This window comes from Podarcis filfolensis, assembly GCF_964270895.1.
Source record: "Podarcis filfolensis genome assembly, chromosome: 8".
Lineage (NCBI taxonomy): Eukaryota > Metazoa > Chordata > Lepidosauria > Squamata > Lacertidae > Podarcis > Podarcis filfolensis.
This window is the reverse complement of record NC_139611.1, coordinates 63,968,025-63,993,285: the sequence shown is the minus strand read 5'-3', so window position 1 is coordinate 63,993,285 and position 25,261 is coordinate 63,968,025. Positions and strand designations below refer to the sequence as shown.

The following is a 25,261-nucleotide window of genomic DNA, read 5'->3' as shown; positions in this document are numbered from 1 at the left end:
CCACTATTTAATCTTAACATGTGTATAGCACCCTCAAACATCAAAAGCACTTCTCATGCATTATCTTTTCTAGATGTAATGCTTACAATCCAGTTCCTTCAGCCTAACCTAATGGAACTCGCTTTCTGTTCTCTGAGCTTATATCAAGGTGAAGATCTGGTCATAAAAGTCACTTGGAATGTTTATGCACGGCATACTCTAACCTAGTCCAGCAACAGTGAAGGGGACATCTATATATCACCTATTATCTATCTATCCATCCATCCATCTATCTATCTATCTATCTATCTATCTATCTATCTATCTATCATCTATCACAATTATTCATATCCTGCTTTTCAGGATTCAAATCCTTTTTAGGGCAGCGCACAAACAACATCGATTGGGTAAAATGCCCATTTACTTCTTCCTTTTCTCCATGTAGGAGGCCGAACCTATGACCGGGACCATGCCATCCTCTGGGATTGTTCAGAGGAAAGGCCTACACAGATCTGGGACATCCGGGTGCTTTGAAGAAAGCAGGTATTGAAGAGCCATGCTACGCGCAGAACTAGAATTCAGCCTGCAAGTCACAGACGTTTGTCCTTTTGTGACCAAGCTGCATCTTTGGGGATTAGCTGCTAAAATGGATAAGTGACTGGGTGCTGCATTTGGTTAGTAGATGCAATCCTTTCCCCACAGATTGCAGCCCAGAAAGAGGAAAATGTTTCTGTGAAGCACAGAGATTGGTCTCCTCAAGGAACTCTGTAGAGGAAAGGAGGTAAAAGCTGGTTCTTTTCCAACACCTTGGAGCTGAGCCCAGCAAGATGGAGATTATTGGCGAGTTCTGATACGCGGATCATTCATGAATGGACAAAGTCAAGCAGCTCACCTGTGCGAGCACAGGAAAGCAAGCTGCCAATGCCTCACAGGTGTCCCCAGCCCTGCTGGTTGAGGCTTATATATGAATATCTAAAACAAACACACACATACAGCATGAATGAGCCTTTTGTCCTTGCATGCAGCCCATTCCTTTTCCCCTGTGCTCTTCTTCCTAAGGGGATGGGCTACCTTGTAAACTCTATTTATGTACCTGTGTATGATACAATGCCTTTTATAAATCCATCTCTCTGGCTGGTGTGCTGACTCCGTTATTTGCCACTAGGACATGTTCATGGGGACACCAGCTACGACCGCAGGCATAACATGTAAGGGATCTTGCCCACAAGGGTTTTGGGGGGTGGAGAGAAATACCTGTAACAACAAGAACAATTCGCCAGCTGGGATCATAAACAATAGAAAAGCAGGAATTGTTGTTGAGTCGTTTAGTCGTGTCCGACTCTTCGTGACCCATGGACCAGAGCACGCCAGGCACTCCTGTCTTCCACTGCCTCCCACAGTTTGGTCAGACTCATGCTGGTAGCTTCGAGAACACTATCCAACCATCTCATCCTCTGTCGTCCCCTTCTCCTTCTGCCCTCCATCTTTCCCAACATCAGGGTCTTTTCCAGGGAGTCTTCTCTTCTCATGAGGCGGCCAAAGTATTGGAGCCTCAGCTTCAGGATCTGTCCTTCCAGTGAGCACTCAGGGCTGATTTCCTTCAGAATGGATAGGTTTGATCTTCTTGCTGTCCATGGGACTCTCAAGAGTCTCCTCCAGCACCATAATTCAAAAGCATCAGTTCTTTGGCGATCAGCCTTCTTTATGGTCAAGCTCTCACTTCCATACATCACTACCGGGAAAACCATGGCTTTAACTATATGGACCTTTGTTGGCAAGGTGATATCTCTGCTTTTTAAAAAGCAGGAATAGTATCACACAAATGTGGCTGCAAAGCCCATATTATAAGGAACTGGTGAACATTAGGTTCTTGCAAGTCTAGAAAGCTATGCTGTTTTCACTATCTGTGTTTTAATAGAATTGTTTTTATATTGTTTTAATTCTATTATAGTTTAATTACTTTTAACCTTTTTTTTTGCCAAAGTTGTTGAGCTTTTTGGGCAAAATCTCTCAAAAAAAGAAGCTTTTTAAAAGCAATTTCTGCCTGGACACTGCTCCTAATTTTATCTGTGTTGCTTTAATTTTTCTAAGCTGCCATGAGTCCCAGTCTGTGAAAAAGGAAGGATATTAATTATGCTGCTGCTGCTGCTGCTGCTGGCACAGTGCAGGAATGGCTGGCCTGTGGCCTTCCATATATTGTTGTATTACAGTTCCCACCACCCCTCACAACTGATCATGTTCACTGGGGCTGATGGGAGTTAGAAGCAACAGCATCTGGAGAGCCACAGGGTGAACACTCCTGCTATAGTTTGTCAGAGATCAACCTCAACCTATGCTATTCTCAAGCTTCTCTGCAGTGCTGGTTAATTATTATTATTATTTATTAATTTTCTGTACCACCCACCAGAGGTTTACATGGTGATTTACAATATAAAAACACAAAATACATAACATAGCAACAAACAAAAACAATAACCCTCACACAATTCAAAGGCCATAAATTGTTTAATTAGTCAAAGGCCTGGGAGAAGAGGAATGCTTTTGCCTGGCACGTAAAGATATGTAATGAAGGCACCAGGTGAGCCTCCCTGGGGAGAGCACCCCATAAGTGGGGAGCCACTGCAGAAAAGGCCTGTTCTTTTGTTGCCTCTCAGAGGAGGCACATGATGAAGAGCCTCAGATGAGGATCACAAGGTCCAAGTCAGTTCATATGGGGAGAAACAGTCCTTGATGTGTGAGGTTCTTCTGCACTGCATAAATTCTGCTCCTAAAGGAATCCATGCTTGAGTCCTTTGGGATCTGCTTCCGTACCCAGAGCTACATGAATCAGTAGTCTGACTCACTATTAGGCAAACCCCCATATTTATTCATCACTGACACATGTTGCATTGATGGTTGTTAAACCAGGACCAGCTTCTTCCATGTGCTGGTTCTCAGAACCCTTCCCTCACTTTTCATAACCCCAGCTTTGGGGGTTATGGGAAAGACATCTACTGTATTTGCAGTGAGGAATTGTTGCTGCTATTTCTCATTTCCACCACTAGAGGGTTCTGTTTGCTTCAACAGCGCATAGCACATGAGTTCGTCCTCAGTCTTTTTGTGTGAAGGAGCAGGGTTTCGTCAGGAAGCCATTTTGCATGTAGATATCAAATAAAGGTGCTTACACTTTTCACTATATGTACATCCCACAAAACTCAGCAGAATCAGAGCTAGCCGTGGTTCCTTGGATGGATGTACACTTTCTGAAAATAAATGCATGCATCTTCCTCTCCTCTTTATGGGATTCGTTTGTGGCACATACTAAATCTTTTAACAGGCAGTTGCTAAAAGTATGATGCAGTCATGCATTAGGAGTTTAACAAGATCAATTATTTAACCAATGTGCAGCTGGAGGGCATAGTGGAAATAGCAGAGGCTTGGCATAACAAATTGTCCCTCCTGGAAGTTTTGTTTTTATGTGTGAAGCCAGCCCATTTTCTTGAATGCAGGCAAGGGGCATTGATTTGTCTAGCTTTCTTTGGAATATTTTTGCATGTGGTTATTTCTGGGTGGGGCTTCTCCATGGGTTTCAACCGTTGCTTCAGCTCCCAGTCAAGAAAGGAAGGCAAAGGATCAAGTCCCTTCCCACCACTCAGGTAGGGGAAGAAAGCCCAGAATGTAGGGGGTGTGGCCTCTTTGGCAGGCGGTCAGGACTGAACTTGAGCCACAACTAAGTGTGACTGGGCCCCAGAGCCTGTTATGCCCAACAGGGGTCAAGTGCAGAACATATGAAATATTGATGTGCTTCCAGTGCCTTGGGAAGGTCAAATCTCCTATATCATTAGGAACAGTTTGGGATGTGGAATAGAACCTTTCTCCCTCCTGGACTGTGTTGTCCCTCCCAGGAAGGAAACTCAGCCAGTGAAGAGCATGCTTCCTGATGAGTGGCATGATGAGAGAATGTGAAAGAGGGTCTTGTGTCACCTTGACTGCTAATAGGGAAACTGGTTTCCCCGCAGCATAGCTTTCATGCAAAGCTTTGCCTGGAAGTGTCACAGGTATCTTTGGACAAGATATTTGATTTGGTCCGCATTCAAGGATTTGCACTTATCAGATTTGCACTTTCTGAAACAAAGATGCGAACCTGTTCAGAAAGATGTTGACTTACAGGAAACCCACACTTATCTGCATGCAATCTAAGACTGCAGACTGTGGCTTTCACATGTTTAGAAGGGAAATGAAACATTGGTGTCTAAGCAAGGTGGGTGGGATATATGAATATCCTGTTTTAAGCAGAAAAATAAAAGATTTTGTTCAGGTGTAACAAAACAATTGTTAGCTTTACCTTGGGGGGGGGGAATGCCCTTTTACAGTTTTTCGGCTAAATGCAAAATTACTGTTGTAGCATTTTGCTCAAAGGGGCAGAAACATTAATTTGAGACAGCAGATGCTAAAAGGGAACCCTAATGTCCAGGCCTCATAGCCCTAATACACTACATCAGCTAGCATGATGCTCTACCAATGTTTTGGACGACAACTCCCATCAGGCAAAAGACCTGGCCTGCTTTTTGTGACTAGGGATGTGAACTTTTGAACCAATCTCTTGAAACAGCAATTTAATCTAGCAGGTTATCATATTTAGCTCCGTTTGCCAATGACATTTTTAAAAAAGCTTCAACTTTTAGCATTTGTAATTTGTATATTAAGCCTCTGTTGAACAGGAGCCAGTTACTCTGACCCCCACCCCAAAGTAAAACCCCTCGGTCACTGCCATTTGGGAACCTATTTGTTCTGCTTCAACCTGATCTGCGGAAATCAGTTCTGTTTTTGTTTTTCATGGCATGGAGTTGATTGCCTACTGATACCTTGTAAGCCAAGCTACAGCTGAAGGTCAGAAAAAAACAATCCCTCTCACATACGAGAATGTAAGAAGAGCCAGCTGAGTGAGGCCAATGGCCCATGCAGTCCAGAATCCTGTTCTCACAGTAGTCAACCAGATGCCTGTGGGAAACTTGCAAGTAGAATCCAAGTACAATAGCGCTCTCTCCTGTGGCTTCCTGCAACTGGCATTCAGAAACATCATTGCTTCCAGTGAGTAGCCATCATGGCTAGTGATAGTCTTGTCCTGAGGAAAATAGTGTTCATGGGCATGCACACACACAACTGCTATTTGCATTGGGAAGCCTCCTTTGGCACCAAAAGGGCACTTTAAAATATAGCTTTCAACAGGAATTAGACAAATGTATGCCGGAGAAGTCATTCCTATATAATATAAAGGTAAAGGTAAAGGGGCCCCTGACCATTACGTCCAGTCGTGACCGACTCTGGGGTTGCGGCGCTCATCTCGCTTTATTGGCCAAGGGAGCCGGCATACAGCTTCCGGATCATGTGGCCAGTATGACTAAGCCGCTTCTGGCGAACCAGAGCAGCACACGGAAACGGCGTTTACCTTCCCGCCAGAGCGATTTATCTACTTATCTACTTGCACTTTGACCAAGCAACAGGAGCTCACCCCGTTGCGGGCATTCGAACTGCCAACCTTCTGATCGGCAAGTCCTAGACTCTGTGGTTTAACCCACAGCACCACCCGCATCCCCCCCTATATAATATAGTCCACTATTAATTTTGGAAAATTACTTGCCTATGCATGTGGACGCCTCTTAAGATATTGTAACCAAATTTTGCTCATTGGCACCTGAGGTCAAGGAGCAGGTTTTTGTCGATGTTTGGATACAATTGGTCGCCATGTTTTTAATCAAGATGGTGGACCGAGCCTTTCCAAACTGCATTGATTTTAATCACTGATTTCAAACCAGCATTGATTTTTTTGGTTTCTTAGAATTCCTGAGCAATGCCAGGAATGAGGCTGCTAATGAATAATAACAGTGACCTCATTTTTAATAGTAGATCCCATGTTTCCCACTACAAGAGGAAGGAGTCAGCAAACATACTTGGGCAGAGAGCAGAAGCAGTGTTTTTATAAGCACAAAAGGGGGGGGGCTAAAAGTGTGGGGTGGAAAGCAGACCTTTAAACACCTCAGTGAGGACTGAGCATACTCACTCAGTGAGCAAGAAGTGCTGACTCGCCGCTTTTTTGGTGATAGGAATGGGGAGGAAAACCAGAATGAAAAGGGAATGGAATGGGATATTCTGTAATGGGACATGGCTGGCTGGCTACAGCCCTGCACAGGAACACTCTAGACTACAACAAAGGCAGGCTTTCCAGCCAAGAAGCTTTTATTTCATTCATTGACCCACCCTGCGTGGGGGGTTACAGAAAACAAAGGCAGAACATTTGCAAACACTGCTTTTTATCTTGCATGGTTTATCTTCTTGGACCATCTTCAGCCAACTTCTTGAGGTTTGCCACTTCAAAGGGTTGACATTCCACACCTGAATTTGCTGCGAATCAAGAGGTGACCTCCTGAAGACCAGGAAGCGACCTCAAATGATTCCTGAAGTTGGGTGGGTGGGTGGGTGGGATGCTTCACACAGGATAGCATGGCATTAACTGAAAGGCTTATAGAAACAAGAGGTGGGTGGTCATCTTCTGGGACTTTGGATGACAGATTTAGGATGCCCTTGAAGGTGGCAGACTAGGAGGCAGATCTGAGCCACAATGCCTCAGGACAGTCTCCTGACAGAAATAAACAGGAGCCTTGCAGTGCTTATGCACAACTCCTGTTTCTTCCTGGAGGGCCTGACTGAGCAAACATCCCAGTGGATTTGTGCCTCTTGTTAATTAGTGCACATGAGTAGGTGACACTTGGGTTGCCTATCTCAGGGAACCGATATGTCTTTGTGAATATGCATTCTAGACCTGTGTGCATTGCCTGCTGCGAAGACCATCTGAGCATGAGCCCACACATCTGGATCAAGTTCAATAAGTCCTTCTGGTTTGCCTCTCATTCTGCAGATAAAGCAGCCATTGTGGTGAAGATGAAGCCCAAAGCCTTTGGATCATGAATATTGCCACATGGCCCAAAATTGTGGGTTGGTTGTAGCTGGAGCATAGGTGCTGGCTGGATCATTGGTAGAGGGAACGTTTCCCTAAAGGCAGAAAAGAGATGAATTTGCCCTCCAAGGAATACCCTCATAGGAGTGACTCTCCAGGCTCAGTATACTCGGAGGAGATGAATCACAACCATCAGGAGTGGTAGCAGAAAGCAAGCTGGGCCATTGAGGGACATGGCTCTGGAGGCTGGTGTAGAAGCAGGAGTCGTGGTTTTGGGAGTGTCTGCTGTGTCCTGAAGAGCAAATGAGAAGAGTATATGATACGGGGTCAGAGAAGTTCTCAACAAAACTGAAGGTCTGCAGGGTACTTTGTTACGTTAGTTGACACAGTTGATACCTTACCAACATAGGAAGACTCATTATACCAAGTCAGGCCCAATGATTCATCTTGCTCAGTATGGTCTACACAGCCTAGCAGCAGCTCTCCGGGGTTTCAGGCAGGGGAATTTCCAGCCCTACCTGAAGATACCAGGGACTGAACTTGTGATTTTCTGCATGCAAAGCAGCTGCTCTACTACGGAGCTACACCCCTTTCCTTCAAACAAAGCTCTCTTCCGCCTTGCATGAGAAAACTGCTCTCCCTGCATTCACATGCATCTTGACATGCTTTTGTTCTTTTCTGGGCCAAATAGAGGAAGTGCTGTTTACTCGCATTGAAGGTATCACAAACTTTTGAACTTTGCTTTTGACATTATGCTAGTGCAACAGCCCTTACACTGGCAGTCAGAGAACGCTGAATCTGGGCCAATGGGTTGTTTCCAATGCTAACCCGTTTAAATGACTGAACATGACTAAGTTAGGGCACATTACTTTTAATGGGAAAACTCTGCACAAAACTTACTTGGATGCAGCCTAATGGTCTTCCCAGATTGGGTCTCTTTAGATCGGGGATGGGAAACCTGATGCCCTTCAGATGTTGTTAGACTCTTACACCCATCACCAGACTCCCCCCTTGTAGAATGTTCTCCCCAGGGAGGCTCGCCGGGCGCCATCATTACATAGCTTTAGGCGTCAGGCCAAGGCATATCTGTTTCGCCAGGCCTTTGGCTCTTAACTATCTGTGGCCTCCTTGAGTGGGTAACATGTTTCAATCCTGCCTTTTAAAAACAGGATTGCCATTGGGCGTTTTCCTTGTTTCTATTCTGTGATGGTTTTAATGTGTTTGTTTATAGATTACAAGTCCCTTTGCATTACCTTGGTCAAAAAGGGGACCAACAGATTTCATAATTAGATGAACAACAACAACAACAACAACTGGAGAGCCTCAGATGTGACATCAGAGTTATGGCAAGTACAGCCGCACCTTGGTTTTCAAACAGCTTAGTTCTCGAACGTTTTGGCTCCCGAACGCTGCAAACCTGAAAGTGATTGTTCCAGTTTGGAAACTATTTTTTGAAGCCGAACATCCGACGGGTCTTCCGTGGCTTCCAATTGGCTGCAGGAGTTTCCTGTAGCTAATCAGAAGCTGCGCTTTGGTTTCTGAACGTTTTGGAAGTCGAATAGACTTCCGGAACGGATTCTGTTTGACTTCCAGGGTATGACTGTACTTCAAAATGTGGACAGCCAACCCAAAACAGACCTGGAGACAAAGGCTGGTGAAGCAACAGAAGTACATTTCCCACCTATGTGCAGTAGCTTGTGGCTACACCCCCCCCCCCCCGTCCTTCATCCAGAGAAAAAGACATTTTTCAGAGTTCAAGAACACATTCAGGCAGTGGGGGAGCAGGGCCTGTAAAGGATGAGGCCTCGGTAGAGTGCACAGGAAGTTCAAGGGCCTCATTTTGTTCTCAATCCTGAGGTACCTTACTTCTGTTTTAGATACACAATGAGAAAGATACCACAGTAGCATGGTGCCACAAAAGTTTGCTGCATATGTAATGTTCCCACCCTCATAAAAGGTTATCTTTCACTGCTATCTAATCGGCACCTATTTCCTGGGAAGTTTTACAACTGACTGACTGCCTCTCCCCAGCCGGCCCCCAGCAGCTGATGTTCTGGGCCTTGAGATTGGCAGGCAAGCAGTAAAGAATGGCAGGCCCTGCTCAAGGCAATGCCAGCACCTAAAACCTGTTTCCTGTTATTCTAGCAGAGAAGGAAACACAGAAAGTGATGCAAGGAGACCGCGCCCCAAATACCAGGGAAATCAGATCTAGCTAGTACACCAGCCTTCTGCAACCTGGTGCCCTCCAGGTGATCAGGACTATAATTCACACCAGCTCCAGTCTGCACTGGTTATACCCTGGGAATAAAGTCCACTGTACTCAGTGGGACTCCACTATATATTTAAAGGAGCAGCATGCAATTTAAAACAGTCACGGCTTCCCCCTAATAATTCAAGGAACTGTGGTTTGTTAAAAGTGCTGAGAGTTGTTCCCTCTACAATTCCCAGAGTTCCCTGGGAAGAGGGATTGTTAAACTACTCAGGGAACTGTAGTTCTGTGAGGGGAATAGGCGTCTCCTACCAACTCTTAGTACCCTTCACAAACTACAATATTTTTTCGAAAGACTGAAAAAAGTAGTAAAGGTGTGGAACAAAGATGGCAGTGTATAAAAAGCTTGCTGAAATAAAACAGTGTCCATGTCTGTCTGAAAGCAAGCCAAGGAGCACCTAGGCATCCCATGGGGGCAATAGCCACATTCGCCCCATATTCTTAAAGTGCTCTTATACCACTTTAAACAGTTATAGCTGTTAGAGTTGAACAGGCAGATATCCTAGAGATATCTGTTGCTATTTTCACGCATGCGTGTTTTTTGCACCATGATTGTCCTTAAAAAGCTAGCCTGCATCTCGTTCCCCACACACTTAACCCATTTTTATTATTTCCAGGGGGGAAACCTATAAACAAACATTTGTTGCCAGTGACCCATTTGTGATCTCTTAAGGAGCTTCCTAGGCAGGAAATTAGAGAAAGTTGGTTATGTGAGTTAAGAGAAGAAAAGTGTTGTGTGTGATAAATTGCATCTATCAGAATGGCTGTGGTTTTAAAGCAGCAATCTGGTACTCACCCATGTTTATAATCCTCAATTGGTCATCACCCATAAACCACAAGAGCTGAGTTTGAAGGTTTTGACAAGCATTGACTTTTCCAGTTTAGATTTTTAAAATGTCAGATAAACAGCAGCTTGCTTTATCAGCCCTCACAAGGGGCAGTAGTGGAAAACTGCTGTTTAATCCTTTGAATGTACCTTGTGGTCAGAAGCAGTGTCCGGCCAGAAAGCGGCAAAATATCCGGGACATTTTAAACTGGCCAGTGTGCTTGTGCCATTAAGAACAGATTGATAATGCTTTGTCTCAGAGATGGGGAGGCCGTGGCTCACCAGATGCTGAAAGACTCAAATTCCCATCAGCCCCAACCAGCATATCCAATGGTCAGGGATGATGGGTGTTGTAATCTAGAAAATCTCTGAAGGACCACAAAGTCCCCCACCTGTTTTATCTCCCAAAAGGCATATTTTTACACACGAGCTTTTCGTTAAAGGTGTAGGCTATGTGGGATGGGTTGGACAGCTTCCCCTTGGTCAGATGGTAATCTTCACAGATATGTCTGCTTCTTTACACATATTTTTGTAAGGATCAAAGAAACTTATCTCCCTTTGAATTCACCAGGGGTTATTTGTAAGGAGACCTGCACATTTATGTTTATGTGCCGTGTTAAAAGTCCAATCCAAACAAATACACAGGACTCACCTCCAAAAAGGAGGGGGAGTTTACATTGGACTACAAATTTCTGACATTTTGAACCACTTAATTTCTCCCCCATCCCTACCAGTTCACATTTAGAGTCAAACCTATCTAATTTTCACTTTCCATAACAATACACGAACAAAAACACAACCACCCCTTGAAATTCACACTTCTCTGTATTTTGCAATGCAGTTCTCCAGTCAAGTAGTGTATACAAATATGCATATGCTGTAACAACATTTACACAAATGTGTATACTATTGAAAATAACTCACCAAAATGCATTATATTAGGGGAAATCGCTTTGCAAAAAGGGGTATGTTAGGCAAAATATATTAGGAGAAATGTGCACTAAAATGCTAACGAACTTGCATTAACTTCTTTTTTAATTGTAAATGTGGAGAAGTGAAGTTAAGCTTGGGAAAATGAACAACTGAGAGAAACCAAAATTAGCAGAGTTTGATCTACAGAAACCAGCAGAGTCTACTTAACACTGGCTGGAGCATGCCTTTGCAAAATAAAAATTCCAAGCTTTATATCCATGGTCCTACTCTAAAATTGCCTCCTACATCCAATGTACGCAATGTCTGCATTCCCCATGTGAACTCACTTGGGACAGGAGTAAGCACTTTTGAACTCCGTGCAGGACATACATCCAAGGAAATATGCACAGGATTGGGCTTTGCATTTCAGAAACAGGTGGTATTAAATATGTTCAATTCCTATGTATGAATGCCGCCTCCACTCCCCCAAACTGCAGCCACTACATAATCACAGCCTTCTTTCAGTACCCGAAATAAGGGTTTTGAAGCAACTGAAGATTCTCATTTCAATTGTCACATCCAACAAGACCACTCCTTACCTCAGCGGCAACAGCCAGAGTCAGATTCATCAGTAGCACAATACCAATGATCAGGATGGCCTTCATGGTGAAGCTGTCTCAGAGCTCTGATGGATGGAACTTTTTGCAAGGGGAGCTGCCTTCTCTGAGATAAGACGCTCAAGAGGTTTCACACTGTAGATGGAAAAGAGGCAGGAGGAGTCCACCAATCACAAACTCCTCTGCTTGCTGCTTCCTACATGGCTCTCTAACATTAGCTGGTGATGTGTGTGTGCATTTGCATGTGTTCTTTATAACAGATTTACGGGGGGCCTCCAAAACTTCCTGTAAGACACTAGAATTCTGCTAACCTAAATGGAATATAATAGCAGCAACTCGGTGCTCTGAATTCCAGCAAATGGATAAAAAAGTCTCTGCTGCGCAAGAGGGCTACTCCTTTGATAGTAGATTTTAGTTTTATTTGTAGCCTGTCCTAGTGGGAGGGCTCCAGCTGTTCAACAACAATATGGGTCCCTTTCTTTGGAGAGCTCTATGTACTGCTGCTAATTCTGGGGTTTTTGTCTCTCATATCTATAGCACTTAAGTTCTGAGCTTTGCCATCATGCTCCTTGTTTTGTACAAAGTCTACAAGTACAATTGTACTCTGCCATCAGCCAACATATATACTGGTAACTACATCGTGTTTTATTTAGCAAGGTTGTTGTGTAGGTGTCTGAATGCTCCCTTTTCTATTGGGTTTGTTGTGGTATCAGGATGGTTATACACAATTCTGCTTTCAATTCTTGTTCTGCTTGCAAAAATTTCTGGGTGGCCATACTGCTTCTTTCCCCGAAACTCCATGTTGCAATCCTGTAACAGTTTACACCACAAATGTTCCAGTTTAGCTTTTTGACCCACGTTTGTTGTGGCAATAATGCAAGGAGTGATAAGAAGTGGGGTCTACAACAAGATACTGCAGTGTGGAGTGCTCCCCTTCAGGCAGCAGCAGATGGCATGGTGGGGCTGAGATATCTTACCTTACCTCCTGATGAATCAGTCGCTGCTGCTCACTGGGGGTTGGGGAGCAAGGGAGTGGAGAAGTCAGTGCAGTGCAAACACATCAGCAGAGCCATTTAGGTGGTCCTCCTAGTGAACTTGCATTACCTTCCCAACTGCTTCACTTCTCTCCTTCCCAGTATGCAACAGTAATGCACCTGCAGGGAAGTCAGGTAAGTGTCACTGGCCCACTATGCCATTCACTACTATGTTCAGTGTTCCAGCCAGTTGCATCTTCTTACGGGATATTCCATTCCACCCCGCTCCCCAAGTTTTCTGTTCTGTTCTGCTCTCCCTCTGCCCCTTCCACTCAACAGTAAGTCAGCATTCCCTGGCCACTCACTGAGCATGCTCATTCCTCTTTGGGCTATTTTTAGTTGCCTATCCTTAGGGCAGAGCTTTCCAAACTGTGTCATGACACGTTAGCGTGTTGGTTGCAGTGTGTAGGTGTGCTGCGCAAACGCTCCCCGTGCTCAGCGTTAGGGTTCCCCCCACCCAGACTGCTGCATGTTTGCAAAAGCTCGAGGGTTCCCCAAGCTTGCTGATACCTCTCTTGTGGGTGGTGGCATTTTAGGTGGAATTCATCGTGCTAAAACCATTGGTCCATCAACACAAGCATTTCTGCTTGCTAGATGGAACAATCTTCCCTCTCTTGCCCTGTGAGCTGTTCTGGAAGCTCTCCCAATCTTCTAGAGTGTATCTGGGGGAACTGGAGAAGCACAGGGGGAAAGGGAGAAAGGCCTATTGTGCTAGCAGGAGTTATTGGCTGACTCCTGCTAGTGCACCAAGTTAACTGAATCCAACCCTTTGGCCTGGGCCATTTTTAGATGAAGATAAGCCCTAGGCTACTCATGAGGCCCCCACCCTCACGACTAGAGGAAAATGGAAGAGTGCTATAAACAAAACTGAGTGAAGCCAAGGATGGATATTTAAAATTCTGCAACTCACAATTTCTCCTCTAAAGGACATCAGAAAACTTCATCAAAATTTGTTTAAGTTTGTCACTTTCAATGTACAGAATGCTCAGTGTGGACAACCTCTTGAGACATTGTGGCCCTTAATTCACTTTTAATTCTTTTGAGTCTTGAAAAACTCACTCTCTCCCAAGCAGTTAGTGACCATAAAGCTAAGAAATAGCCACAAAATTGCTTCCACGTTAAGAAAGGCCATCTGAATTTGATAAAGGTCTGTATGAGACAGAGAGTGCTCTGCTGTAAGCCTATGGCTTTGTCTCACATATAGGTGAAAGTGCAAAAGTTCATCAATAAGTTTCATCTTCTGGGTATGCTTCCATCAACAGTTCAACACCCTGCTGAATTTCTTGCTTAGATGCTATCCGAATAGCAAGGACGGAAAAACAATTGTGCAACATCACTGTACACAGTACTTCTTTTTAAATTGGCTTCAAGTGCATCTAATATAGAAATAAAGGATTTATCCTAAACTTATCTCTTGAAGAAAGTGCATCTAAGGCATCAGGTGCTTGCTGTTAGTACACAGGATGCAGGGATATTATGAAGGAGGAGCACCTTAGTGTCCTTCGTTTTGGACAGGATTAGATATGGTGCTCAGAGTTGCATTATCCATTTCAGTGATGAGGAAGTGGTGGCACTCAAATGTTCCTCATTCCTTATTCCTGGTAGCACTCAAAAGACAACAGAGTCAGTGCTAGGCAACCCTACTTGGGGATGACACTCTATAAATGGATCTTTGCTGCTGACAGACAAATATATTGAAGCAGCTCAGTTCTGATGAAGATGCAATTTGGCACAGGGTGGTGGCAGATGAGTTTATTTTTAATATGTTTTTAGTGCAATTTAAATATACAAATATCCACTCCATTAAAGTTCTTAATATAGGTTAATAGCAGCCAATGCTGCTTGAGAATTGTAAGAAACCAAAAAAATCTGTGCAGGTTTGAAAATGGTGGTTAAAGTCTGCAGTTTTGAAAGATTCAGTATGCCATCTCAGTACACCACCTTGATTCAAAATGGTGTCCAGCTGTATCCAGATATAAATGAAAACATGCTCTTTGATCTCCAGAACCATTGTGCAAAATTTGGTTATGATATCTTAAGAGGTGTCCAAATGCATAGGGGGAATTCGCCCCCCCCGCTCAAAGATTATTGCTTTTCAGTATGCTACAATTTTACTATACTCTTTAGTAGGCCTTTGATATCTTACCAGTTTCATTAGACTATTCATTTTTATAGCAATTTCTCCCCTGGTCTGGCAGAATTTTTCCATGTACTTGCAAAGGTAACCCAACAGTTGTTATTAAATATAACACACAACCTTGCATAGAACTAATTATCTTAACATGCAGGCAAGCTAGTCTGGGATGAGACACTCCATAAAGTATTTTTATGACACATTCTTACACAAGAGAAATGTCTACATAACAAACATCAAACTGACCCTAACTTTTGTCTGAATAATGCTGGAGGGACTGTGTGCATAGAAGTCTCTATATTTTCAACATTCAAGTTGTGAGTGCCATTGCAAATATAGTCAAAATGACACCATCCACATGCAAAAGAGGGAAGTATCAGCAAGCTTTGGGGAACCCCAAAGTTTGCAGAAGTAAAATAAATAAGGAGGGAAGCTCGTTAGAAGTGGGTGTGCATGTGGGAAGCAAATTGGGGAAATGTAGTGGTAGAAATGGAACATTCTGAAATAGGGCATGGCTGCTGGCATCATAAGAAAAGCCAGTTGGATCACACCAATGGCCCATCTTGTCCAGCAATCCCACAAGCAAGGCCTAGGCCATAGCTGTCAACCTTCCCTTTTTTTGCGGGAAATTCCCTTATTCCAGTGCCGTTTCCCACTGCTTCCCGCTGATATCCCGGATTGTTTGATATCCCGTAGACTGTCCCCAGGATAGGTGAGGCTGCTGGTCCCTTATTTTTGAGGCTGCTGATCCCTTATTTTCAAATCTGAAAGTTGACAGCTATGGCCTAGGCACAAGGACATGCTCCCCTCCTGCTGTTTCCAGCCATTGGTATTCAGAAGCATACAGCCTTCAAACTGTATGTATGGAGGCAGAACATAGTCATCGTATCTAGTAGCCACTGATACCTGTTACCCCCATGAATTTGTCTAAGCCACCTTTGAAACTATCCAACTTGCTGGCCATCATTGCCTCCTGTGGAAATAGGTTTGCCATACATCTGGAATTTCCCGGACATATCCAGAATACTGCAGTTGCAAGCAGTGTCTGGGAGGGAATTGGTTAAAGAATTGCCTGGGAAAATCCAGATGTATGACAGCCCATGTCGGCAGTGTCATTTTTGCCGATTTCCCTCAGAAATGGCTCAAAAACGTCCAAAAACTCAGCAACTTTGCAAAACAACAACAACAAAACCTCAGCAACTTTTCTGTCCAAATTTTCATTTTTTGAAATCTGGGAATGCCATGGTTTAGCTATGTGCTGTAAGAATATGTACTTTCTTTCACCTGTCTGCAATCTTCCAACATTCCTCTTCTTTGGCCACAAGTTATAATGTTCTGAGAAAAGTAGAACAACTTTTCTCTAGCCACTTTCTCCATGCCATGACACCTCTCTCCTGTCCCCTCTTACTCGCCTTTTCTCTAAACTAAAAAGCCCCCAACGCCACAAGCTTCCCTCACAGGGGAACTTCCTGAAGACCTGAACATGTTGCTGTCTGCCCTACTTTTATGCAGCCTGAAATCCTATGCTCACTTGCCCGGAAGTAAACCCCACTGAACACAAGGGGGGCCTTATTTCTGAGTAAACATGCATATAGCATTGCGCCGCCAATCTGAAGGGCAAAGAAAGAAAGAAAGAAAGAAAGAAAGAAAGAAAGAAAGAAAGAAAGAAAGAAAGAACTGGTCCAGGAGCGCTGAATCCTGGGAATTGTAGTCTCCTGACTCTTCCTCCAGGCTCTGGCTTGGAGTCGTTACCTAGGCAACCGAATGTAAACAAGATGGCGGCGCCGGCCTGAAGCCTCAAGATGGGCGGGTGAGTCCCTTAATCTTTGAAGATCAGGCAAACTGTTAAAACGGGTCGGGACGCTGCTTTTCATCCCCACAGGCGCGGCTCCTACCTAATTCACCCAGGAACCCGCGTTAAGTCTCCTGCAGCAAAAACAATGCAAACCTTCGTGGCACTTTAAAGACAAATTATGCCAGCCCACGCATTTTACTCAGACGTAAGCCCCACGGGATTCAATAGGAATTTCTTCTAGGTAAGTGGGTAAAGGATAGCAGCCCCCATAATCCTGTGTACACGCTTGCTCAACATCCTTGCCCCACTTAAATTTAATGAGGTTTTCTTCTCTGGTAAGTGTGCAATCCTTTGGCTGCCACCCCAATCCTCCTTTCTAGGGAGTAAGAGTGAGGCTTATACTGTATATAGGTTTGTGCTGTTAAACTGTAATCCCATGTGCATGAAGTGGGGAGCTTGTGGTGCTCCCGATGTCCTTGGGCTTCACCTGCCATCGGCCCCAGCCTTAGGATCCAAATCCCATTGAAATCAGTAGGCTATACTGCTGAATGAACAGGGTTTTGCTGTGGAAGATTCATATGTCAGAAGCTTTCATGGGCTTCCTTCAGCCTTCTTCATCAAATGCAATCTTTCTCAGTGGGCATATATGAATGGGGCACTGTTCTTGTATATTTTTGCACTCTGCAGACCCACAGATAAACATAAGAAGAGTTCCTCTGGGTGAGACTAACAGCCCATCTAGTCCAGCATTCTGCTCACACAGGATGTCTTTACACAAGCAGGACATTAGTGCAACAGCACTTGCCAACTTAGATTCCCAATTTCCCAGAAACTGGGATTTAGAGGCACACCACCTCTTAATACTGGAGGTGCTATATAGCCATCATGATTAGTAGCCACTGATAGTCTCATCCTCCATGAGTTTGTCTGATACCCTTTTAAAGTCATCCAAGTTGGCAGCCAACTGTGGGAATGAATTCCACAGTTACAACATTAACTATGTGCTATGTGAAGAAGTACTTCCTTTTTGTCTTCTAGAATTTAACTCCATTGAGAAACCCCTGATTCTCGTATTACTAGAGAGGGAGAAAACCTCTATCCACGTTCTTCACACCATGCATAATTTTATATATTTCTATCATATCACCCTTTTTCTTAACTAAAAAGCACCAAACATTGTAACCTTCCCTCATAGGGGAGTTTCTCCAGTCCCTTGATCATTTTAGCTGTCCTTTTGTACACCTTTTTTAACTCTGCAATACCCTTACAGTTTTCTTTGTGATTCCTTTTCTAATGATCTACCACTTACATTTCAGGTCTGGCTTTACTGTACAATACCTCCTCCTCTCCTCTCCTCTCCACTGCCCTGTATCTGTGTGTATGGTATGATATGCCACCTGTGGATAACACTTCACTCACCTAACAAAATAACCCCAAGTCCACAAAATGTTACGCTCTGTTTTCCTTTGCATCTGGCCACATAATATTTTGTGCTTTCTCCCCAGATATTTTTCCAGTGCTGCACCTCCATAGTTATTTTGGCACATTGGTGCACGACCCTTTCCTCAAGGAGCTCAGGCTGGAGTACATCTAAAAAATTTCTCATTTTGTGCTCACAAAAACGTGAGATAGAAACAGATGCAGCCATATTTGTAGCTGACTTGAGTGCTCTGTGGGCTGTCAGGCAGATTCAGATGGTAGCTATCTAGATAGTATCTCAGTTTGGTACTAAATCTTATAGTCAGGAGTGCGAAAAGTTTCTCTGGCAAAAGATGGTAATTTTGTAGTTTAGACAGTCCTTGAGCTGGTCTTGCAATTGTCAAGTCAATCATGTGGATGGATAGAGTGTCAGCCTAGGTTGACCCCTCACTGCATCCACTGTGTTTGGACTGTGAGTTTAGAGATGCTGTAGGAGTGTATCACATCTTCAACAATTAGCAATGTGCAGAGATGTGTGCATCATATAGATAAGCCACATAGGCAGTTCTGAGTTGCATATGTATGCCACAAATTGTAATGCATTTCTATCTCTCTCCCCCCCGCCCTTAGAATTTAAAACTGTAAATTCATAGTAAACCATGACGTCTCCTCTTTCCTCTCTGGGGAAGATTCGCAGGATGCCACTCCAGTTGCAGACATCAGGGTAAGTGAGGGTTCATTCATACAACCACCTGGACATGTAGGAGCCACAGAGAAAACCAGGGCCTGTTAGTTTTATAACATAGAATCCAGCTTTCAGGTTCATTCCAGCATTGTATGTACCTCACACCAGAATTTGAAACTAGGAACAGTTATGTGTTTACAGTGTAGTTATCTAGGGGCTTTATGGCCTCTACTCACATCACATTCTTGAAGTCACTCTTTTCATTATGTGTGCTCATATCAGAAAACCAAAGGGCTGTGGCATGACTTTCCAACTGTAGTGTAAAATTGCAAGCATCTTCTTCAGCAGTTATGTTTGAAGTATACATTTACATGGATAATCATTGATTTCTTGCCTGTTTTATGAGTGACAACTCCTGATTTCTTCTGGATTTCAGAAAAAGGACAGCACCTTTCAAAGAGAGCATTCAGAATGGTGAGTGGTAAGATCCTTGTCATTGTTTTGTTTACCCTGTTCCAAATAATTATGTATATAGCAGTGTATGATCTTTCTAATTTCTCATCAGTTCCTACATAAACCTGTGGATTACTTTCCCCCCTTTACAGGCAAAGAATTAGGCTGAGAGTGTATGAAACCTAAGGCTACCCAAGAGTCAATGGCAGAGTTGGAATTTCAACTGTGCTCCAGTCAACTGGCTGTTTGTGAGATGGGGGTGCCTGCTGTCTTTACAATCCTTGCCTCATTTGGCTGTGGTAACTAATGAGGCTCAGGGCCTCCCCCTCACCCCCAGCAGTTACTCAAAAAATTGTCTATGATTTAAATATATCATTAGTGATATATGAGCATTTTTACTAATCCTGAAAAATATCTAGTAAGCTGCAGTTTCTGGGTGCTATTAATTAAAGTGGTATAACTCTAGAGAGCTCTGGATAGGTTCCTCAGGGGAAGTAGAAGATGTAGTTAGTCTTGACAGGATCTTGATGCAGGATCTTGCATTAGAAGTCCACCAGCTTATGTTGCTCTAGAGACTGGCTCACATTATTTTTTTTTACAGCTTACTTTACTTCTTGTCAATTAGCCTTCTCAATGGAAATTGGTACAGTTGGCAAGTCTAACTATTTTGCCTCCTCAAGGCAACAGACATTTCTGCTTACACACACATACACATGCGTGCACCCACACACACAGCAGAGGAAGTCCTTTCTGTGCTCCTCAAAATGATTTGATCACTTTTGTTCACAGAGGATGAAGCAGCAATGATGGATGAAATCCTGGGGCCCAGAGCTCAGATTCCAATCAGCAGGCCTTCATGCTCAGATGGAACTGCAGAAAAACCAATGGCATTGGGTATGAGTAGAAGGGCTGGAGATGAGATTGGTTTTGGGTAATGCCAAGGGCTAACATCAGCCATGCAAATTCAAGGTCTGGGATGGTAAAGGCCACAGCACTTTCCACTATTTCCTGTTTTCTGTTTCCGTAGCTAACTCAGACATTGTGTGCTCTATGTTCATGTTACAAGGGCTGTTTGTCTTTTGTAGTTCCTCATGTATATTCTGGGACAGAATTTGAACTCATGACAACCTCAGCTTTGAGTCTCTATTACCTCTAGCACTAAGGATAGTGGAAATACATTTGAAAATGTCCAAACTCAGGGAACTCTGGTTAGTAAACATGCTGGGATAATAAACCATGCTTTAAACCTGGCTTCTCCAAACTAACCATAATTTAAACTAGGGATGGATAACCTGTGACCCTCCAGATGTTTCTGCACTATAGGTCTCATCATCTTTTGCCATGGTGGCTGGGACGGATGGGAGTTGGAATCCAGCAAGATCTGGAAAGCCACAGGTTCCCCATCCCAAACTAATAATAGTTTTGCAGTTTGTACATAATGGGGAACTCTGGTAAGTTTGAAATTAAAAGCAGAAGCTTTAATCTCACCCTACAGTGTTTAGCATTAAATCTGACAAGATCCAGTGTTTTTCTTTTCAAGGTTGAAAGCCTTGTTGTTCGTTGTGTGAAGTCACACAGGTTCTACAGGAGTTTATTTTAGTATTTTTAAAAAACCTGCAGAACTTGCTTTTGACCAGAGGCAACAGTGGGGCAAAACAAAGATAAGTACATGTTGTGGGAAGCAAAACCTCCCTCCTACCCATTTTCAGTTCTCTTAAAACCCATTGTCTGCCTGTAGCGTAAGTTTAGAAAGAACCATGCATACTGAGAAAGTGTATGCTAAATCTCAGCACAAATGACATTGATATGTGTGATGTAGTTTGATTGTAGCAGGTGGGTTCCCTTTATTTAGAACAGAGATGGGGAACCTTTCTCAGCCTGAGGGCCACATGTCAGTGGTGGCTGGGAACAGAGACAAAAAAGGGCAAAGCAATGAACACAAAGTTTCCCTTTATACAGCAGGCTAGTTTCTACACACACCTCTCTGTAGCCTCCATTCAGGCCTCATCAGAGTTGAAGGGCACATTCCAGCTCGACAAAAACATTCAAGGAGAGTAGGGCTGCTGAAGGGTGTGGTTCAGAGAGAGTCTCAAGGGCCCTTGATCTAAAATATGGAATTGATTTGCATAGAGTATGGACAGCATTGCTGATGAAGATGTTTTTCTCCCAAGCTAGGCCAAGTGACCCACACTAACATTGCCTTTGATCTTAAAGGATTTAGGTCCTTTAAGCAGAACCAAATTCTGAGACCTCACACATGTGTGTCCAATAAGCAACACTTCTTTGCCAGCATCAACACACTTTGCCACATGCCAATGAAGCCACATGTACAGACTTTTCCAAGTTCACCCTCTTGTTTTTTTCTGCCCATGACAAATTCTGTGCACAATTTCTGCTTCTTTTCTTAACCAGGCCCTGAAAAACATTTCCTTTTATTTTTAGTTAATTAGGTGACTAATGAACAGATAGAAACCCAAATGTTCATGCAGCACATTTAAAAATAAAAAACCACGCAGCCCACCAGAAGGATGGGGGGGGGGGGGACTGATGCCTGAGTCAGCAGTGGAACAGCCAGCCTGCACATCTCTTACTTAAGTTGAAAAGCCAGGAGTAAACAAGATTTTCTCTGTAGATGGGGGATAAATAAATAAATAGGGGTACTCAAAAGAATTAAGATTATACAGCTGGGCAATGCAGGATCTGTGTCAAAACAAATGAAATTCTGTACCCTGTATAAGTTGTGGAAACAGAACTTTTGCATAACTTATTTTATTTTGCATATTTTTCCTGCACTTTTAAAAACAAAGTTACATGTTTTTATTCTGGTTTTGCTTGTCACAGGGATTGGCAAGGAGCTTTTCAGGGCACTAGGTCTCCCTCTCCAGCCACCAGAATTATTATCCAACACCTCTCACTTCAACATGCCTTGCTCACCTATACACTTTCAATCATATCTTTGCAACCATAAAGTCTAGAAACTTTAAAAAAAAAAAAAGCTGAGACTCTCAGGAAACTGAATTCTAGGTCAAATATCTGTGCATTCTGTGCTTTCCCTTCATTCCTTAAGAATCAAGGCATATATGTGAGTCGCATCTAGCTCCAGTTGTATCCATTCCTTCTTCTCTTTCCTTTTTCGCTCTTTTGGGTAACTAGAAGGAGGGAGGGAGGAGTGACAGACTAAGTTTATGCCATGGTGAGGAACATTGTTCCCTGGCCTCCTGTATGTTTTGATCCTTCTGAGTACAACATAGAAAATGTAGGGTGATTGGCAATAGCCATATTCCCATCCTAGAGAGAGAGAGAGCATCTACAGATGTGTGCGTTTGTGCAGAGAATCTGTGGAAAATAGAGTTTACCACCTACCACTGAAATGTCAGCCTATGTCTGGGATCCAACATAGCTGCACCTCCGCAGTCTTCCCCCATTGGTGACCCAGATACTAGTCCTCTGTTGTTTCCGCCAAGGATTTGGGCAGAGAGCCGACACAGAGGACATACCAAGCATTCTAGCCCTGTGCTCCATTTCCAAGGAGCACAACATGCCATTGTGGGGTCGGCATCTCGATAGAACATTTGACACCAAATTGTTCTCACGATCTGTTGACTTTGTGCCTTTAGGGTCTGCTCCCAACGATATGGAGCTGATGACCTCCATGATGCAGAAGATTGCTTCCTTGGAACAGAGCATCAAGAGCCAAGCACGGGCAATATACCACAAGGTGAAAATGCCAGGCTTCAAAGGAACTGCGTTAGCATGGCAACAGTTCAAACTGGTCATAAATCATAAATCACTGGTCAGAATCATGCTAAGATTTTATTTATTAGATTTTTTAAATTCAAGTGTTTATTATTTAATTATTTTTTCTAAATTGCATAAATCAATCTGGGTGGGTGGGTGTCTCATAACATGGTATGCAAAAAAAAAAAAAGAAAGATAAAATTACAATCTGATAAAATTCCAATTATTTACACTATGTATAGGCTGCCTTATAACAGAGTGATCTGTGATTGGCTAAAACAGCAAATTTTTAAAAAGCCAGATGGGAATAAGAATGCAATGCCCCAAGTAAAAACACACCAGATAAGGACAAAACTATACATTAAAAAAAAAAAAAACAGATCAGAAGAATAGAGAAAAACAATATTGAAAGAAACATAGCATAATTTTAAAAGCCTTAAAAAATGGAATGTCCTTGCCTAGTGTAAAGAAAAGAAAATTAGCAGAGCAATCCAAACCTACAATCTTCTGCTTTTGTCGCTGCTGCACTGCTGAAAATGCAGACAGGCACTGGCTGTTGCAGGCAGTATCCTTGCTGGCGGTCAAGAATCTTTGGATCCTAAGCTGATCCAGCTACCAACAATGTTCCCCATTTAGACCCCTCTGGTACACCATCCTGGAGCTGTTGCAGCAGAAAAAGGGGCAGGGGAGGATGATGAAGCTGCCCTCCATCTCCCACCCAGGACAGCATGAGTGGAGGGGCTTCAGGTATGGCAGTGGCTCCAACCGTTCTGCTTACAGAGGAGAGAGTTAGAATTAGTCCAAAGAGTACAGCTTACCTGAGGAGGACATTCCACAGCCAGAGAGCCACGATGGAGAAGGCTCATTCACTCCTAGCCACTATCAGTAAACTCACAGCGGGAGGAAAGATGGACAGATCAGTCTGTTTCTGATCATGTGTGTTGAGTCATAGCACTATTTTTTATATTTATTTATTTATTTATTCATTCATTCATTCATTCATTCATACCTTGCCTTTTCCCCTAATGGGACTTTAAAGAGTCTTGGCTTCTCCCCACCAGAGAATCCTAGAAAGTATAATTTGTTAAGGGTGCTGGGAGTTGTTATTCCCCTTGCAGAGCTACACTTCCAGAGTTCCTGGGAAGAGGGATTGATGGTTAAACTACTAGGGAGATCACTCTGCAACACGGAAGGGGGCACCCTGCAGATACCGTCATATCTGAAGGCCTGCTTCATAACATGAAGGAATCTTGCCTTTATTGCGGCAGCACCTACCCTTTGGAACCCCATGCTCCTACATATGAGACACGGGTTCTCTCTAATGTATTTTTAGCGTCTGTTGAAGACTTTCCTCTTTGAGCAAGCTTTCAGAGTGGAATCTTTTATCCCATTCAACATCTGTATTGGTTTTGAATTTGGTTTCCTATATATGCAATTGTTCTGCTTGTATTGATGCAATTATTTTGTATATGTTTTTATTCTGTTGTGAATTTGCTTTGAGATGCTTCATAGGAAGCAGTTCATATATGACATGGAATTAATAGTGACTGGTAATATTTTTTGCCTTTTATATTTGGATCTGCAGGATAAGAAGATTGAGGAGCTTGAGGAGCAGATAAAAATCCTTAAGAAAGGAAAAGGTAACATTGTAGCACATGTCTCAATGCTTCTTTTTCTCTTCAACAAGAGGCAGATGCCAAGTTTTGCTAGAGTTGAGGGATGTGAGGCTGAAGTCCAGCCTCCAGGCCACAGCAGTGTGTGTATGAGCATGTGGAGAGAGCAGCTTTCAAGGCCTCACCATAATGCAGGTCATGTTTTAAGGTCTAAGGCACCAGTAAGTCCAGAACCGGCCAGGTCACCATATGGAATTGCCCATTGGAAGGAAGTGTGTTCGAAGGTAAAACGCTAACCTTTTCCATTCTGAGTCAGAACATTAATTTATAACAGAGACTTGGACTATTGCTGCTCTTTGTGCAGTTTGACCAAAATTTGACCAAACTGCGGGAGGCAGTGGAGGACAGGAGTGCCTGGCGTGCTCTGGTCCATGGGGTCACGAAGAGTCGGACACGACTAAACGACTAAACAACAAGTGCAGTTTAATATTAATCAAAATGAGGAACCCCTACATATCTTTGGGTGTTTTTTTTCCTTTGCAAGCTGAATCTTCTTGGGTGAGCAGAGCAGAGGAACTGGAAGTGATATGCCTTAAATTGCAGCATCAGGTCTGGGAAATGGAGGTAAGATTAATGGGAGCGAGAGATTATTATTTCTCTATGAATCTGAGCTTAATTTCTGTTCATTCTATGGGTGGTTACTGGGTTGGATGTGAACAAGAGCCTTTGAACAAACTAACCTCTCAGGTACCAGGCAGAAATGGGAGGGAGGGGAATCTCTCTTTTGCCTTTTTTTTTTTTACTCCTTGTGTTAAGACAATGAGAAGCGGGGGGAAACGAGATCTCGTAAGTT

At 43.4% G+C, this 25,261-nt stretch overlaps 2 protein-coding genes and 1 long non-coding RNA gene across 6 annotated transcripts in view; 2 read left to right on the top strand and 1 right to left on the bottom strand.

The window, feature by feature from the left end:
- CRYBG2 (crystallin beta-gamma domain containing 2) overlaps window positions 1-659 on the top strand; it is a 58,608-nt gene extending 57,949 nt beyond the window's left edge. The window contains 1 exon segment of the mRNA XM_083625702.1: window positions 425-659. Within this exon segment, the coding sequence (XP_083481828.1) occupies window positions 425-513 (89 nt within the window). The 3' untranslated portion in view covers window positions 514-659.
- Window positions 660-6,177: 5,518 nt separating this feature from the next.
- LOC310769142 lies at window positions 6,178-16,004 on the bottom strand. 2 transcript variants are annotated; one of them, XR_014551436.1, is made up of 3 exons: window positions 15,990-16,004; window positions 11,520-11,672; window positions 6,178-7,205 (listed from the first exon to the last, which is right to left on the bottom strand). It is a non-coding gene; the product is annotated as an uncharacterized lncRNA (long non-coding RNA). The 2 variants fall into 2 exon arrangements; XR_014551437.1 differs by lacking the exon at window positions 15,990-16,004 and having other exon boundaries at window positions 11,520-12,303.
- A 407-nt stretch (window positions 16,005-16,411) lies between these two features.
- UBXN11 (UBX domain protein 11) overlaps window positions 16,412-25,261 on the top strand; it is a 33,322-nt gene continuing 24,472 nt past the window's right edge. For 2 of the 3 annotated variants that reach the window (XM_083627522.1, XM_083627520.1), the window contains exons 1-7: window positions 16,412-16,515; window positions 18,550-18,643; window positions 19,041-19,078; window positions 19,847-19,951; window positions 22,675-22,775; window positions 24,381-24,435; window positions 24,953-25,032. In XM_083627522.1, the coding sequence (XP_083483648.1) occupies window positions 18,579-18,643; window positions 19,041-19,078; window positions 19,847-19,951; window positions 22,675-22,775; window positions 24,381-24,435; window positions 24,953-25,032 (444 nt within the window). In that variant the 5' untranslated portion in view covers window positions 16,412-16,515; window positions 18,550-18,578. Of the gene's footprint in view, window positions 16,742-18,549; window positions 18,644-19,040; window positions 19,079-19,846; window positions 19,952-22,674; window positions 22,776-24,380; window positions 24,436-24,952; window positions 25,033-25,261 lie in introns of all 3 variants that reach the window. The other variant, XM_083627521.1, reaches the window with a different exon arrangement.